Source organism: Tachypleus tridentatus, chromosome 1 (assembly GCF_004210375.1).
Source record: "Tachypleus tridentatus isolate NWPU-2018 chromosome 1, ASM421037v1, whole genome shotgun sequence".
In the NCBI taxonomy this organism is placed as follows: Eukaryota; Metazoa; Arthropoda; class Merostomata; order Xiphosura; family Limulidae; genus Tachypleus; species Tachypleus tridentatus.
Window position 1 is genome coordinate 135,095,431 of NC_134825.1, and position 18,234 is coordinate 135,113,664.

General features: G+C 31.4%; 1 protein-coding gene across 9 annotated transcripts in view; it reads right to left on the minus strand.

Moving 5' to 3' along the window:
* LOC143224859 (ubiquitin carboxyl-terminal hydrolase 24-like) overlaps positions 1-18,234 on the minus strand; it is a 277,830-nt gene that overhangs the window by 199,483 nt on the left and 60,113 nt on the right. For 8 of the 9 annotated variants that reach the window (XR_013013468.1, XM_076453297.1, XM_076453262.1 and 5 more), the window contains 3 exons: positions 16,230-16,295; positions 3,128-3,268; positions 1,544-1,708 (listed from right to left, as the gene is read on the minus strand). Coding sequence is in view for 8 of the 9 variants with exons in the window: in XM_076453297.1 (XP_076309412.1) it covers positions 1,544-1,708; positions 3,128-3,268; positions 16,230-16,295 (372 nt within the window). In the remaining variant the exon portion in view is untranslated. The remainder of the gene's footprint in view (positions 1-1,543; positions 1,709-3,127; positions 3,269-16,229; positions 16,296-18,234) is intronic. The other variant, XM_076453271.1, reaches the window with a different exon arrangement.

The following is an 18,234-nucleotide window of genomic DNA, read 5'->3' on the forward strand; positions in this document are numbered from 1 at the left end:
ACACAAGTTTAACATGCAAAGCTCATAAAAATAGTAAGAAATCTACCATAGTAGTTATCTACTTGTAGAAAACTACTTGGAATAGTTGTAGACAACTCCACAGAAACAAAGTAAAATGGCAAACTTGAGGACGAACAATGAATCCTTGATGTGAAATTTTCCAATTAATGAGCATTTGTAAAACACCAGACTTTTTTTCAGTGACAGAAAATTAAGAACTTCAAAACATTATTTAGTTCAAAAAAATGAAGGCACTTGAATTAATTTTAAAACTACCCTAAGATATATTCAATGCTGCATTCATTACTGTTGTCCACATTTCAATAAGAATATTCAACAAGAATAATAGCATGAAGAGTAAATAATTGAATTTAAATTTTTTCCAACAACCAGAAAATCAACTTTTTTGCTATTATCAATATTTTAACAGCCTTAGAACATATGGTTGAAAACTATCTTAAAAGCAGACTTGTTCTTGAAACAACACTTAAGACCTTCTGTCTCAGTGGCTATTAGAATTTTATGAAATTCCAGGATCATTGCAGTTCATGATAATTTAACACAATCAATAATGAATCCTACTGACTGCTACTCCTCAGCCTTTTACAGCAATGTACTTTATTAACACTACTCACACTTACCCAGGTTCTTGTCACAGGAAAATATTTTCATCATTTTCAAATGGAAACAATATAGTACATGTCTCATATCAATGACAAGAAAAACATTAGCAGAAAACATAAAAATTCCCATGCCTCTTATTAGTTGGGAAATTACTTCTAAAAACAGTTTGTTCAACCTTCAAATGTGGCATTGCTGGACTATTCTTCAAATCTTGTAAAGATAAAAAAGTGTCATAAGAAGTGAATGGGAAGTTGATTACATCATTTTAAAGCTTAACTCCATTCATTCATTCATTTATTTATCATAGTTGAAGGGCATCTCTATTTTCAAAACTCAGATACACAATCATCTGTCCAAACTCTTCATAAAAAGTTTGAGATATGTTTAATGTATTTTTTGTGATTCTACATGGACATCAATAAATAAAGCCATAAGGAAAGAACAAATGCATGATATGCAATTCAGATGCTAAAAAGATACAATATGAAAACTTTTCACTCATAAAATTAATAAAATAACCACTATATAAAACTTTAATATAATTTCTACAAAGATTTCTAGCAAATTCTTATTAAAATACATTATCATCAAATTTTTTGAAGTTTTGTATATGCAATTTTGCACTCAAAAGTGGCATAACACACATCCCAAAAATAATTATTCATGGAAAGTAAATTGGTGAATAGTCCCAAACATAGTTGATACCCCTCATATAATGTTTTAGGATGTCTTCAAAACATAGCTCAATAATAATATGATTAAAGAAATAAGAAAAATGTATCTCCATCTATTAATGCAAATACTTGCATAAATAGCTAGACATCTTTCATGTAATCAAAGATGTTTTCTTTCTTCAATACACTATTTAGCATACTTTAGTCAATACTGTAACATTACAAAACACACAAAATTAACTTACCTCCTTTAACCCATTCATCTTAGCATTAAAATGTGGACATTTCAACATTCGAAGAATTATATCAAGTTGTAATTGATTCATTAATTCCACCTGGTTTTGTTGTGCCCACAAATGAAGACACAGAATTCTCATTGCTTTAATAAGTTCAGATATGGACCCAATGTTCTAAAAATGAAGAAATGAAGGTGTTTTTTTTTAGATAAATAAACCAACATTAAGGTTTTGTGGATCATAAAATATATTTACACAAAGTCTCAATCGAAATGAAAATTTCCAAAAATTAATGTTCAAATAACTAATGGAATACAGTTTTCTGTAACAATATTTAATTATTTTAATATTAAAATATAAGCACAATATAACAGTTCCTCTGTCAGAAATAAGTCCAAATATGGAAATGAAATTATCACACAAATTTTAGATAATATATAAATATTTTAAACACACTTCATATATAAAGCTCACAATCTACATGATGTTTATACATATTTTCTAAAATCCCCTCTTTCACTTCTCTGGTTTATTTTAAAGGCATTTAAATATATTATAAAGTGAAAATTTTTGTCTCCCTTACAGAATTATCTTTCCCCTTACAAACTTATTTTGGCATAGCCCAGGTAATCTAATTTGGAGCCTGGACCATGAAAGTGGGTTTTCTCAGGATGCTTTCCCCAAAGAACACACACATCCAATTCTCAAGCATTGGATTTACTGATCCCACAACAGGTGTCAAATTTACAGATACCTACCTCCTTAAAGGACCATCTGTTCTACAGGACCATTTATTTTGAGACCAAAAAGCAGAATGAAAATAAATCTATGAAAAATATCAACAATCAAGTACCACAACATCCAATATTTTTTTGGACTTCTTGATGTGGCTTCACTCCACAAATGTTACACTCAAACACTCAAGTATTAGAAAAACTTTATATAACCATTTAACAGTAATTAAAGTTTTTGGTTGTGTTTTTTTTTGTTTTTTGCCAAGGACCATTAACAGTGCTCCTCAAACCATGTGCAAAGTGAAGACACATCCATATATTTATGAGCACCCTCTATTAATCAGAATTAGATTGGAAAAGAAACAACAACCACAATAAAAAAAGGTTGCAATCCACATTATTTAAGCTGAAGAACATGTACAAAAATGTTTAACTACCATTACTGAGAAACAGAAATCTAATAATAGTTCTTACACATTTTGATATAGCAGTATAAGTATTATATATTCAGTAACAATTAGTCAAATGTACTAAAAATACAATAAGTTTATAAGGAAGCTACAAAGAATAAGATACTAGTTTAGACAAAAATGGCTACAAAATTAGAATTCCAACATCATTAGTAACAATAACCTACCCATACAAGATTTTTACATTTTTCAGATATAAATGCATTTATATTACTTCACCATCAATATTTAAACTGGATTATATTTGTATTACAGACCTGTATGTAAATATTCTGAAGCATTGCCTCATTATTTCTAAGACAATGAAGTTTTCTTTCTCTTCAACATTATAACTATTAAATTTAATTTTGTTCTAGCATACATCAAAGCATTAATCTAAATAAATATACCTTATTTTTTAGATGACTATCAGTGAGACTTTTGATATACTCAACACTCCGGTCCATACAGGGTGACAGGAATGGGCAGACCTTACTTGTGTTCAAGTACTCAACACACTTGGATAATGGCATAAGAAGAGCTGCCATGCTCTGAAAGGAAATTAGTTAATACAATGCTTTGCACTTTAGCAACTTCGAACTGATATTATCAGTATCTAAATAAATAAATATAGCATTTTTCTTTTACTTTTCCATCTAAAGAGCAAATATTACAGCTGCACTTCTGTAACATATCTTTGTATCCAGAAATATTAAACTATTTTAATCAAGTACACAAATCATTCATGAAAAAGAATAAAATTTAAAGTACAAAATCACAAAACATCAGCCCAATTAAATGGTACCCCTGCTTCTTCCCCAACCCCAAATAAGAAAAAAATGAAGCACTACTTTTAGTAAAATCAAATGGCACATATGACCACATTAAGCTCAAAGAATAAAAGGAACAACAACAATAACTAGCAATTAGTTACACATCAAGGTTTTACTCCAAGAGTCATTTTTTGTATCTTGTTGAAATAAAATAAATTGTAAACAAACAGATAAAAAGAAAAAAACATTAAATGCTTTCATATTAAAACATAATGAAAAACGTTTACTTAATAGCACTGCAAATGGTAAAAACAGACCACTCTACTAGCTACAAAGCAGAACTTCCTTAAATGCATTTGTTATAAAAAGAACCAGTACATTCATTACTTTCCATTTGTTATTAATTATGAGCTCACATGGTATTATGTCAATTATTCTTTACACATAAAATCATACTATTTATATAAACTCCTAAAGAACTAGAAACAACAAACAGAAATGGAAACAAGTAAATGCAGATATGATGCAATTGCTCTCTCCATACTTCATTCAACTAAAATCCATCAAAGTACAATCATGTGCTAAATGTTTAATGGATGACTGACTGTCATCTACATCAGTGTGATGCCATTGAAAATACAGGTAATTATGCCATTCTCAGCAGCAGTGTAGTGAATGCACTTGTGGCTACTAAAACAGAATTGTTGCAATTACTAACATGTGGAAATCAAAGTTTTGTCTGGTGAAGGTTATTCCATGAAACAGATTAAGAAAAAAATTTTGTGCTTCAGTAGAAGCTACCAAGAATCTATGAAAAGGGTACAGAACACTAACACTGTTGATAAGAAAACTGATGGAGATACAATGCCCAAACTCTTCAAAAGCTCCTGTATTTAGGAACTTGATGTATGTTCTTTTTCACAAGAGTCCAGTGGAGATCATACCAATGACCAAGCTATAAATATAAGTAAATTTTACTTCCAGCAAGACAATAATAATAAGCATGTAGCAAATATGGTGAAGGAAAAAAAAAGGGCCAATGGAATACTTAAAACTGTGGTTTGGTCTGCACTTATCTCTAAAATAAATATTAAGGTTGTATGAGTTTATATGAGAACAGAAAAAATCAAACACCTAACCTGACTGAACTGTGAAAAGCAATATAGGAACAATATTTGTTCAGTCTTGTACTGTTACACACAACTGATTTCCAAATTACATAAAACGACTTATGAATAAAGATATACCAATGAGACCAAAACAAAAACAAATTTTAATTTAATGATGTTTCTATGATAGTATTACAGAAAAGTACCACTGTTTCACATTAAATGAAATGCAGTCTATGTGTTATTTGACAACACATTCTTGCAAACTGGCCAATATTTTTCTAACAAATAAGAGAAAAATAAACTGAAAGTAATTTCAGCCAATAAGTTCCATATTTAACTTTCTTCCAACTTTAATTTTCATACAGAATAAATCTTTGCATATCAGTCTGCTTACAGGTAAAATGGTAATATTCTTAAACCTAATTATCAAGGTTTCCTTGACTCAGCCAAACAAATTTACCCACCAAAACTCACTTTGGAAAAGAGCTCTTTAACTACAAATAAAACACACTACTTGCATTTAGGTATCAGCAATAATGATCAAACATTTAAATTCAAAATTTCAGTATAACAAACACTTTCAACTTTAAAGTTATAAATTTTTCATTTCCACAATTAAATATTCCAAATAAGTTATGTTACAAAGTTTTCTAATCACAGTTTATTAAATATGATAAAATTAGATAATACTGAACCATTGCTGTATCAATCACCACTTTTAACTTCCATTACTTCACACTCTTGCTATACATTGTTAGTACTACACATAACAGTTCTATACACTGTACACCTTTACATTATGAATGTTCTCTAATTATTTACAAATTCTATATACTGTACACCATTACATTATTAATTTTCTCTAATTATTCAAGTTTCATATTTACCATTGTTGAAGAATTCTTTCATAAGTATTATTATCATTAAACATTCTAAAACCCCAACACATTTATTTTTTGGCTGTTTCACAAGATGACACTTTTTTTTATCACTTCTTGTAGCACACTTCATGCCCCTGTTAAGTAACAGAGGTTAGTTAAAGTTAATTAATTGTATCAGACACACCTCATAGCATGTGATATATATTTCAATTAATGTACCAACATTCTAGCTATTTATTTCACAATTCAAACATTCATTTTATTTATTATTTTTTATTGTCTTAAACATTAGATTTTGACCATACCATTGTCCTTATCCTTAACATAATACTATAATTTAGATCATGCAAAAAACACTATGCATATGAATTGAAACCCCAACTTTTAAAGAAATGAAATTTATGTGCAAAGTACAGATAAACCAAATGAAACACAGTTTAATGTACAACCCCCCGAACATTAAAAAAGTTAATACAGTACCTGAGTAACAGAATGGAAGTTAAAATAACCATCAGTAGATAGGACTATCCACCCACCATCAATTTTTAGTTTTGGTGTGTTGGTAAATACTGTGAGCATTTGTGTAAGTACATGTATGAATATTATCTTTTGTACAGAATCCAAAGAAGGCCTATTTAGACCTGTGACAAAAATTCAGTATCAGAGTTGGTTTTCAAACAATATATCAATTGAATATATATAACTTTTTTTTACACCATTTTCACATCAATAGGTCAACAGAGCAAACTAGTAGACATTTACATTCTGTTCAGATGTGTGTGTGTGTGTGTGTGTAATTTTCTTATAGCAAAGATATACTGGGGTATCTGTTGCATCCACTGAGGAGAATCAAACCCTTGACTTCACTGTAAATAAGTAGATATACCACTGTCCCACCAAGGGACTATTTAAAGGTAGCTGTTATGCACAAAATACATTTTTGCATATGCAAGTAAAATGATTATCATACAATTTCACTATTCTCAATTTCTTAAAGTATTATTATCTGAAAAAAAACCTCTACTAACTAAATAGAAGTAAAAAAAGAAAGCCATCATTTATTATGACTGACTATTGAAACTAGTTGTTAACAACAACAAAGAAACTCTTCACTTAGTACTACTAGGTAGAATGTCAACTTTTAAATGCAACTAAAAAGGAAACAGCAGCATTAACCCTATAACACCTGGCTCCATTTTTAATTTCCTTTCTGGTACTGTGTTACATTTAAAATTTAATTAGACTGCTTTACTCATAGTATATGTCAATGAAATTAGCATTATAATGCATGTAAAATTTTATTTTTATATTAATTAAGTTTTAATTTCTTTGTTTTAAAGAAAATGTTAAAAAAAGGAGTTAAACTACAGTTTTCATGTTATGTCCCACATGCTATAAAAAATCTTGACTTTAGCAGCAGATCACTTTTAGTCACATGAGCTTGTAATGTTGATGGGTATCTAATGTTATGTACAGGCATTTGGGACTATTTGACACCTGATACCTAAAGCCTGCAGCTGTGTTTTTTGAGAAACATATACATTTTCCATGCCTCAATTGATGTCATACCCACCTGTATTTTGCCTTGAGATCTAAAATATACATGAAGTTAGTTTACACAAACATGTACAGCTATTAGAAAGAGCTCATTTTACACTGTACTCCACCCATAGTTGATGGCATGCAGTTTTCATATTGAAATAGATACAACTATCATTAGTACTGTTGTCTACTTGATTGATTATAGTACTTATGGTAGTTTCTTACCTAAATATGCTGTAGTTAGAGACAGTTAAATTGTATATAGGTCTACTTTTATATTTTAGTAGTTACCATATAAGTATAATAAAAGCCCTGCAAGCACCAACTAACATATCAGCACAAACATAAAAAGACAAATAATTAAATAGAAAAACTAAAATTAAACTACAGTTAAAGGATAAAAACAGTTTGTGCATATAAAAAAATCAAGTTTAAAAGAATTATCCAAAGAGCTAAAGTATGTACATGTTTTTATTTCTTAATTTTACATACTGCATTGATGCCAGTAGGTAGGGTTAGTTATGTACAACATAAAATGTAAAATATAAATAATTACTTGAAAAAACTTCTGATATTCATTAGGAGGTTCAGGAGTTTATGGGAATGAAATGTGAAAACTGTAAAATACTAAATAGTGTTCTTAAACTTGGTATAAAAATCACCTTGCTTGCAAGTGAACTATTCAGAGTTCAATTACAAATATCTAAATTAAATAAAGAATTTTTTTATTAGAAATAGTACAAAAAATAAACATTATATATCTTATTTTTTTGAAACTACACAACTTTACGAATGTTTCTGACAAACATCAACCACTAGGTTTTCGTTTTGTAATGAAATAGGACAAGAGAGGTATTACCTTCTCTCCAAATGATAGCGTGAGGTGAAAGGGTTAAAAAAACTATCTAAAAACAGTATCTTTATGACTTAATTTTATGAAAAAATAGGTCTGTTATCACTTCAGTACAGTATATAATATTTTGAATGGTTAAAATACAATTGTTAAAGTTAAGTTCCAATAATACTAGCTTAGTTACTGCAATTTTAAAACTAATACTTTATTAACCTAAACAAGAATATGCTTATATTATAAAACCAGATAATCACCTTGGATATTTTTATGGGTTCTCTAAAGCATATTCATTAAGACTTATGATATCAAATATCAAGACTTATAATCACACATTACCATATTATATAGTTGATTTCTGAAAAAATTATGCCAATAAATAAATACATTCTAAAAAACAGTTTTGATTTTTTTCACTTTTGATAGTAATTCATGTTATTTTTTTATGTCCAGTCACCATACATGATTCCTTTGGGGAAAAAAATACACTTGCGTAATGAATTAATGTAAAGAATAAATCAAATTGATAATGTATTCTAAACTGTGAATGTTTGAAGTCAATGAATATTTTGTTTAATGATAATTTTTTTATCACATTGATGGAATGGCTTAGGACTGATTTGAGAAACATTCGTAATATCTTGATTGTTTGTAAAAAGCTAATGCCATAATAAATCTGAATGGTTTCATCACTACCAAAGACATTACTGAACAACAAGAGTAAACCCTGTGAAAAAATATGATGAAAATGTTGCAATCACTCACAGTCACAACAATGACACAAAAGTAAAATGTGAGCAACTATGGCTTGAGCATACAATGACCACACACTGGCAGATCTGTTCTCTATAGAAAAAAAGTGTTTGAAATAGTAGCCAATACACAGCCTAGACAACTTCCTCCATCCAATCCTTATGGAAACTAGATGGCCAAATAATAACAATAGCCTTAATCTGGAAAAGCTTGCCATGAAGTTGCTTATTCCAAGTTGGCCATTAACTGTCCATGATTTGATCGCAAATTTGTAGTCCGCACAATGAGCAGATAGAGTTGTGACAATGTTAGAACAGATGGATTTAGCTGCAGTATCAACAAGCTCATTCCCATAAATACTGATATGGCCAGGAATTCAGAGAAACTAGAAAATAAATAGATGTCATAAAAAGTATACCAGTAATTTCTGATTATTTAAGAAAACTGTGCAAGAATTTGCATTAAGCAATTCTGGGGCAAAAAGCTAAGAGTCAGGATATACAGTACAGTAAGTATATGATTTAGTTTTTTTTTTGTGATACAAAGCAAGTTAAATTGCATTCAACTCTGCAGTGAACATAGAATCTATAGAGGGGATTCTGTTAGCAATCATCAAACCACAGCAAACCACAGTGGAGCCTACAGAGTCACTTTATTTCAAATCACTCATAAAATCAGGAACAGAATAATGGCCCAAAAGATATTCATCTAAGACAGGATGGTACTTTAAAGCAGAAATATCTACCCTCCTCAGATGACTCAAAAAAGTCACAAGTGAGAATTGTAATAAGCCATAGTAGGGTGGACTAACTATCAGAATCAGTAACACCATTCAATGTCACACCCAATTCAGTCAACTCTGCCCTAACATGAAGGAAAAATGTATGAATAGCTGACAGCCTATTCCAACAAAATACAGCCAGTCCACCAAAACAAGGACACACAACTGCAGGTAGGATTCTGTAGTAAAGATTGAAGCTTTATAGCATACTGCAAAGAGAGTTGCAAATGTTCAAAGAAAAGAGAAAGTTTAGAGGGCTCATTGTACAAACTTTGGATCAATAAAGTTCAAAAGGCCCCCCCTTTCAGAACTGAAGCCTCTGACAATGTACAGGGTCCGATAACTAGGCAGAGTCCCTGGATGAACCATACCACAGATCCACAAGTCAAGTACTCATCAAATGAGAGTACAATAAATTCTGAGCATGGAACATCTAACCACTTCCTAAGATATGGAAGAAAGAACTTGGAGGGTGTTCAGTGTTCTTCTACACTTGACACGAAACTGCTTAATGTGTGGATTGAATTTAAGCTTAGTCAAAGAAAAGTCCTAAGAACTCAAAAGGGCATGAAATTAGTGTCAGACCACTGGCATTTGCTAACAAAATCTAACCCATTACTGCCCCCTTCCCTTTGTCCATTATAAATTTTTATCAAGGATTCCACTTTCAAATAAATTTTCAAAACACTTTATAACTTAGTTATCTTCCAACACTTTCTTACCCATGCTGCATTGCAGCATTTCCATGAACACAATATGTTTTATTCAAAGTAAATATACCCAAGTGATACTGATTCAGCATCTCCCATGCTTCCAGAAATTACCTTCACCTTCCTAGCCAAGCTAAAGTATACAATAAATAACCTGAGAATGGATAACTTTTAACATTAATTCAAGCTATTTTTCTATTGAGAATACAACATGTCAACAATAATAAATGATCAGTTATTTCCATGGCTTTCACGTTCATGGCAAAATCCAAATATATGATAAATTAGCTAGAAATAAATCACTCTTGATGTGGTTCAAACTATTTTTCTGCAGAAAATAAAATACATAAATTACCAATATGAAATATAATGGGTAATCATGTACAAGAAAAAAACATTGTTTGAATTTTGTGTAGTTCATTAAATCTTGTATTTAAAAAATGAATTATGTCAACAATTACCATGAACTATCATTGTGATATCATGCCATTTTGGTAGTCACACACACTTTTTGCAACGTACCTTTGCCACCAATTATTTACATGCATGCAAATGATAACTGAAAGCTTAGGCAGTTATGTCAAAGCAGACAAAGTTAACACAATTTTTAAAAGGATAACAAACAACTGCCAAAGGAAAGTCATAATGACAGAGATTACAAAGATCATAAAAGGCAACAAAGCCTAAAGAGGAATTTCTGGATAGAGATCTATCCATGCACAAAACCCATCTAATGATCCATATTCTGAGGATAAGTTAAATAAAGTTAAAATTTTTCAAATACCAATAGTTTGAACAAATACTTTAAGTATTTGGCATTATATGGTCCTTCACACTTAAAAATTCAAAAATAAACGTGAACATTGTTTTGTTCTTTTTAGGCTTACTGTCAGAAGTATTTTAGCATACATGTTAATTAACATATGCTTGAAAACTCCCTGAGATTGGCAGTAAAACTGAATTCCCTTAAATTGAAGTTGAAGATAATGACACAGGAAAGCAGAAGTACACCAGACTATGCAGACAAAACTCAACTTTCTTCAGTGAAACAAATTCCAAAACAATGGCCTCTGATAATCATGCTAAATCAAAAAGGCATAAAAAATGCTAAGAGATATAGAATGCAGCAAAGGCTCAAGTAAGGCCAAAAAGGCTTTTGACTTGATAACAACTGCTGAGAATGGAAAGATTCTTAGGCTTATAATCTAAACTAATGCAGTTGCACTAAAAATAATCATCTTTTTAAGGGCTTTGAAAAAGTTAATGGAACTCCACTCCAAATGAAAAATGGTGTAGATATTGGCACAAATTACATTAATGATCATTAATGTGCTGTTTTAACTATACGCATTGCAAAGATTATAAATTTGTAGTGACTGAATGGCTCAGCTATGCACACTTTTATAGCACCATGTGTAATGGTTCTACAAATACTGTTGTGAGGGAACTAGAACTATTTTACATTGGTGATGCAAAACAAGGATAGATTATGGTATTTCTTGTGGCCTGAAAGGTTGTAGACCATTCCATTTCTGCAAGTACTGTGAGAGTAATGTTAATAATACTAAAAGAACTGAACATATCAGAAAAACATTTTTCCAACATGTTGATTTTGCTGTGGATAGAGCTGCAGTCAACTCTGGGGCCTTGACAGGCATTTCAATGGGATTAAGAAGGAAAGCAAGTTGGAACATCCTAGTATTTTGCATAGATCAGATTAGAATTGGCTGTCAAAGAAGCAGCAAAAGTTTTAAATGAGTTCCTTTTAAGCATTTCCTTGTGTTATCTCAATTTATCAATAGCCACAGATGGGCTGATTAAATCAAAAAAATGGAAAACACTGAGAAATATCTCACTACACAACTAGGGAACACACCTTGGGTGCAACATACAAATATAGCAATAGAAAACCTTCTCAAGGCATACTCAGCATTGACTGCACACTACAATGCTATTTCTAATAATCAGAGCAAATCTGCTGCCTCCAAAGGTAAAGCAAAAGGTTTTCTGAAACATCTGAGATAAAAAAAAATGTTTCTCTACTTTCAGCTAATGTTAGACACCACATTATCCTTGAGAGAATTTTTTGAAATTATGCAATAGCAGGATTATATACCTAAATGATGTTTCCAATTCCCTAAATGTAAATATAGAAGTGTTACAAAAATAAAGAACACACAATGGATCAGTCTGGCTCATTCAAGAACAGTAAGAAAGAGGACTTCCCATTTCACCTTGGTATCACAGAGTTGCAGATTGATTCAACTAGTTTTGGCATAGATAGGGAGAAAATCCTAAATGTCTTAATTTCTTACCTTGTAAAAACATTTGGAGGTCTGAATGATGCAAACATGTTGGCATTTTCAGTGTGCAGTATCAATAAATGGCCATGAATAACAAAGAGCTCATGAAAAAGTTTGGTAATACTAAGATACAGGTGCTCTTAGATTATTTTCAAGAACCACTCGATCTGTGCATATCATTTAGTCTAGATGTAATTATGAATGAATGAACCACCATAAAGATACCTGCTATCCAGTCTGTGACATGTCAAACAAAGTGTGCAAATCAAAGGGTTGACAGGAATTTTGGTGGCAAGATGGACATAAAATTGTATACTCAGCCTGTAAGCAAACAGTGATGAAGCAGAACATGGGTTCAATTTATACAAACTAGTGCATACAAATTTAAAGAATAACAAATTTTGATAGACCTTAAAGTTCATTGTTTTATAGTGATTGGTTTGTTAAATTATGTCATATAATAAATGTAAATCACACAATATGCTTCATATAAAGAAATTAAAATATGAATTATCATAGAAAAAGTGGGATCCAATAAAACCCTTGTGGATCTGAAAAATATTTTTTTCTGCCTCATTTTTATTCACTGAAAGTTTTATGTTAATTCATACCCTGCTCAGTCACCTCAAGAAAAACATCACTACCAGGGCAAACCCTACTGGTGGCAATAATGCACACAAATGGTTTTAGATAAATAAGGAAGTGAAGCTGTTTGCTGTGGTGCACCAAAATAAGCAAGTGAAAATAGTCACCACTCAATAAATGTCATACTTAACAATCAATAGAAAATGAGGAAACTGACAACATATTGATTGTTTGCAACAGTAGAGGAATTTATTCAATGATAGCAATGATCTAAATAAGATTCGAAATTCCTGTATGAAAGAATGGCATAATATCAAACCCACAGAGACACGGGAATACCTATTAAGTAGAGTTACAAATCAAAATGGGTAAATAGCCACATAACCAATGAGAAAGGAAGTCCTATAAAATGGCAAACCCCCTCACATAGTGGGGGGTGCACACTCTGCTGGCACCAAAAAATGTGACAGTTTGTTGTGATACACCTCATTAAGCAAGTGAGAGCAGTTTTAAGCAGCCACTTAATAAACCTCATACTTGATGACTGACAGGAAATGTGGTAATTTTTGACATAGAGGATGTTTGCATCTACAGAAGAAAGTTGTTAAGTGATAGCAATGATCTTAACACTAAAAAGTGTGATACTCAAGACAGCCATGAGAGATTCCAAGTTCCTGTGTGAAAAATCAGGATAATGTCAAACCTGCATAGACTTGGAAACATCTTCTGAATAAAAGGTTATAAATAAAAATGGATAGATGGCCATGTAATCATAGGAATAGAGATCCTGTGGAATGCCAAACCTCTAGGTAGCAGTGGTAGATTTATCTTAACACTAAAAAGTGTGATACTCAAGACAGCCATGAGAGATTCCAAGTTCCTGTGTGAAAAATCAGGATAATGTCAAACCTGCATAGACTTGGAAACATCTTCTGAATAAAAGGTTATAAATAAAAATGGATAGATGGCCATGTAATCATAGGAATAGAGATCCTGTGGAATGCCAAACCTCTAGGTAGCATTGTACGCCTTCTCAAGATCAAATGTCAATACAAAACTCACACTATTGAAGCAGACTTCCTTAACTGAGGTTAAGACAATTTAGGTAGTCTAAGGCAGAGTGCTGTTTATGAAAAGGACAATGGTTAGGTGAAGTGGAGGTTGCTGGATTCAAGGAAAAAAGAACACACTGAGTATTAGCTATCTTTTCTGGAACCTTACACAGAAAGCTAGTCAAAACATCAGTATAATGATTAAATGGGATCTTCTCAGGCTTTAAAAAAGGAACAGCAATAGCCTTACATCATGCATTTGAAAAAACATGCTTCTACCAAATCCAGTTAAAAACAGCCACAATAAGAGCAACAGAAGCAGAAGATAGATGATGCAACATCTCATAATATATAATCAGGTCCAATTGATGTACTGCCAGACCAATGTAGAACAATTTTAAGTTCTTTCAGCATAAATGGACAATTGTAGTTACAGAAAATATTCATCCAAACAAGAAAGTGGCAATCTCTAAGGATGTGACTTAATGGCCAAGAAGGTAGGGAAAGATATGGAAATGCTGTAAAGGATGTCAGCAGTATCTTGTATATCAGCTACTTTCTGGCCATTGAAGAGCAAATTCTGTCCCTGATGATCTGGTAACTGGTGGACGAAAAGATGCTGATAGTGAATTTAATCTTGTATTTCATAATTTTTCAGTAGTTCTCTCTTATGTTTAATTGTATATTACCTATAACCAATAAAAGTACAAAGTTTCATCTGTCAAATGACATTTTGTGTAATACTATGTTCTGCAGGGTTAAATGACAATTTTACTTTTGAGTATCAACATCATTCCCATGGGAATGTTAAAAACTAGCTTGGATAAATTTATAATGACTCTTGTTGCAGAGTTAGAAAACCTGAAAAATTTTGAAAGGTAAGGATATTTGTCTATTTTTTTTTACATAACATTAAACTATAGTGTCTGTTGTGTTATCTAATTAGATATAAATTATGAAGTGCAATACTATGATTAGTATAAAAAATTAGGGTTCTCTTCTACAATGAAGAGCAAGAAAAAACAAAATTGGTTAACTATTTTATTTCTTGTTTTCCATGTTTATTCTTTAATTATAAAAGTAATTAAAATGAAAAACAGGAATCTTTTTAGGTTAGTTAAAATTAGATTAAGTAAAATAAATAATAATAATATAACAAGAATGTTTCATGATGCATGCAAGCAAGTTGCTTGAACTAGTTGTAGCAGCTTGTGCATTATGTAATTTGACAGCATAGTATGAGCTGTATGTGCTCTGAGTGATTTACAATTTATAATGGCACAGCTAGTTGTTAGACATGGTTCAAAGGGCAATAAAACAATATAATTTAAATACAAAGATATATACTATTATGAACTTAAAACTACTTAGAATAAACAAATGTAGTTTCATGTTACAACCTGAAGTCATTCTGGAATAAAAACTGAGGGTAATTTAGATTTGTGTGTGTGTGTGTGTGGTGGTTATGAGGTTTGTCAAATTGACCAATTTCATTTTGAGATAGGGTATAGAAAATAACAGATAAATTTTAAAGTTTTACTTAAGAAAAAAACGTTTGAAATATATTTAAGAGGTTTAAAGGACTACACAAAGGAAATTTAGGATTTTTGAGGTGAGAAGAAATATTTTTTACATGAAAGTTACACTGTACATGGACTGTTCAAAACAAATATTCAATATATTCACAGACAAATCTTTATTAAGAAATACTTCATTCATAAATATAATTTTTTGTATGTGACAGACTATAATATTAATTGAAAAAGAGACAAATTTCATGTAGATAAACACATTATACTGCAAGATAGAACTATTAATTCTAAAAATACTTTAAACAAATACATGTAAGACTCATGGTCAGTTATATAGCCAAAGCCTGCATTGAGAGTTAATGTCATCGTGAGAGTTCATAGAAATATAAACTAAGTATTTGCACACTCTACTGTTTTGTAAAATACATGAAACAGTAAGATGTTCAGTAGTGAAAAGAAATAACAAATGTAAATGTGAACTGAAGTTTTTCACAGTAATTTTTCCTGATTGTATATGATCATGTAAAAAAAATTATGAAAGAAAACTGCACATGGTAAAAACCAAGATAAAAATTAAAAATTCATAAAATGCTGATATGTCATTCTTGCAAATTAATATTGTAAAAAAATAAACTTACCATGCCATTTAATGACAAGCTCTGAAAATGTTTCTGTATCTCTGCAAAACCTCCACGTTGACCAAACTACATGAAAAAATTAATTTTATTTCTACGAGTATAAAAAAATTATATCAACATGCATGAATATAACATGACTCCACTGTTTCAGTGTTTTGAAAAAAATATTTAAAACACTACACAGTATCTACTATCATAATTCCAAAATCATGTTGTACATACTAATGAAATAGATTTATGATATCAAACTGAAAGATAGAAGTGGTGAACTTATCTCAGGCTAAAACTGCTAAAAGTAACTTAAAGATAATTTCTGTTTAAATTTTCAATGTATTATTTTTCATCTTATGTCCAAAAGTTAACATTTTCTTTTCCAGAAAATGTACTTCCAATTCAGTTAAGCTGTCTTCCCTGTGCACTTACCTTAGAGATTTGAATGCCACTAGTATTTAAGAAACCCTCAATAATGTTTGATGTAGCAAAAGCCCTTCACAAATAGAAGGGCAAAATTCTCCCTGCACACACTAACTTCATTTTTGCTTTTCCACTTTTGAATCTTCTTTCTTTGACATAGCATAGAATACTAAGATGTAACACAAGAGAGGTACTAAGCAAATACATTTTCATATGAGCAAAATGTTAACTTTTGAAACAATACATACCTCTGCACACAGTTAAGCCAGAATCCCACATTGAAGTGGTGGAGAAGCCATTGCAAAGATTTACCTAGATGAGTTCCCTCCAGAAAATGCCCAAAGCATACCCATGGAGTGTGACACCTAATGGCAAGGATTCCATAATGACACACACATGGAAGACCACATCTTATCCTTTCCAAAGTATTCTCTTCACCCAGGGAAAAGGAAGGAAGACCAAACAAGCCCTATGTATTACAGGAATGAACAGAATAAGAATATAGCCATTCAAGTATTCGCACACAAGAGAACAGAAGGCCAATACGCGTAGTCTGGTTATGGTGCGTTCAAACCATGCCTGGTGTTCACTTCAACTCTACCAACAAATTATTGAAAAAATACCTGCTGCACAAAAAGGGCGTGGTTTGTTAGTGTGTGATGCTTACTGTAATTCAACTAAACAGGAGATGATTGCAGAAGGAGAGCAGATGTATATATCATGCTCAACTCAACTCTATTTAACAGACACGATGACCAAAACAAGAGAATACAGTAAAGTTGTCCATGTTCACCTTGACTCTACTGAATAGTTACAGGTTGTGTGATGAAGGCATGGATCTTGTAATGTGCATGCCTCAATTCTACTGAACAGACAAAGACTGCAGAAGGAGGATAAAGTATCATATGGTATGTTCACCTCTACTGTACAAACTCAGGCTACAGGAGAAAACAAACAAAAAGCATGATAGTAATTTTGATAGTAATTTTAAATGTTTCACCCTAAACTGAGAGTTTAGTCTTGAACATAACTGGAATCAATCACACATATATTTCTCTTCACTTCATCATTGACTATCAGAAATTGCTGCAGGATGAAAAAAAAATCCTAATATTAGTTTAAATAACCTATTGTGATGTTTAGGTCAGGCAAACAAAAGTAACCAAAGGCAGTTTATACTTGAGGAGTAGCACAATACCAACAGGTGGGGATCTATAAATCCTATACTCAAAATTTTGTTGTGGGATGAAAACGGGAGTACCCGAGAAAAACCCTGGTTACCTGGATGTTGAATATTCAATCTAGGCAGAGCCTGATACATGAATCTGAAACAAGAAGAGTCTTAGATGATTAGTGCAATATATTAATGAGTACAGATATAATATGGAGACTGGTGGGCATGTCATGTATCAGGTGTTGATACTAATGTTGGGAATTGTTGCTTTATTGTGTTCCTTATGCAGGTTGCCCGATTGCACTTCTTGGCTAATTTTTTTAACACAGTCCTGAAGGCCAGGTAGGATATTTAATAAATCTAGGGAAATCAATAGTGTGTAATCTGATAGGCAAAAAACTACTTTAATTGCTTGGT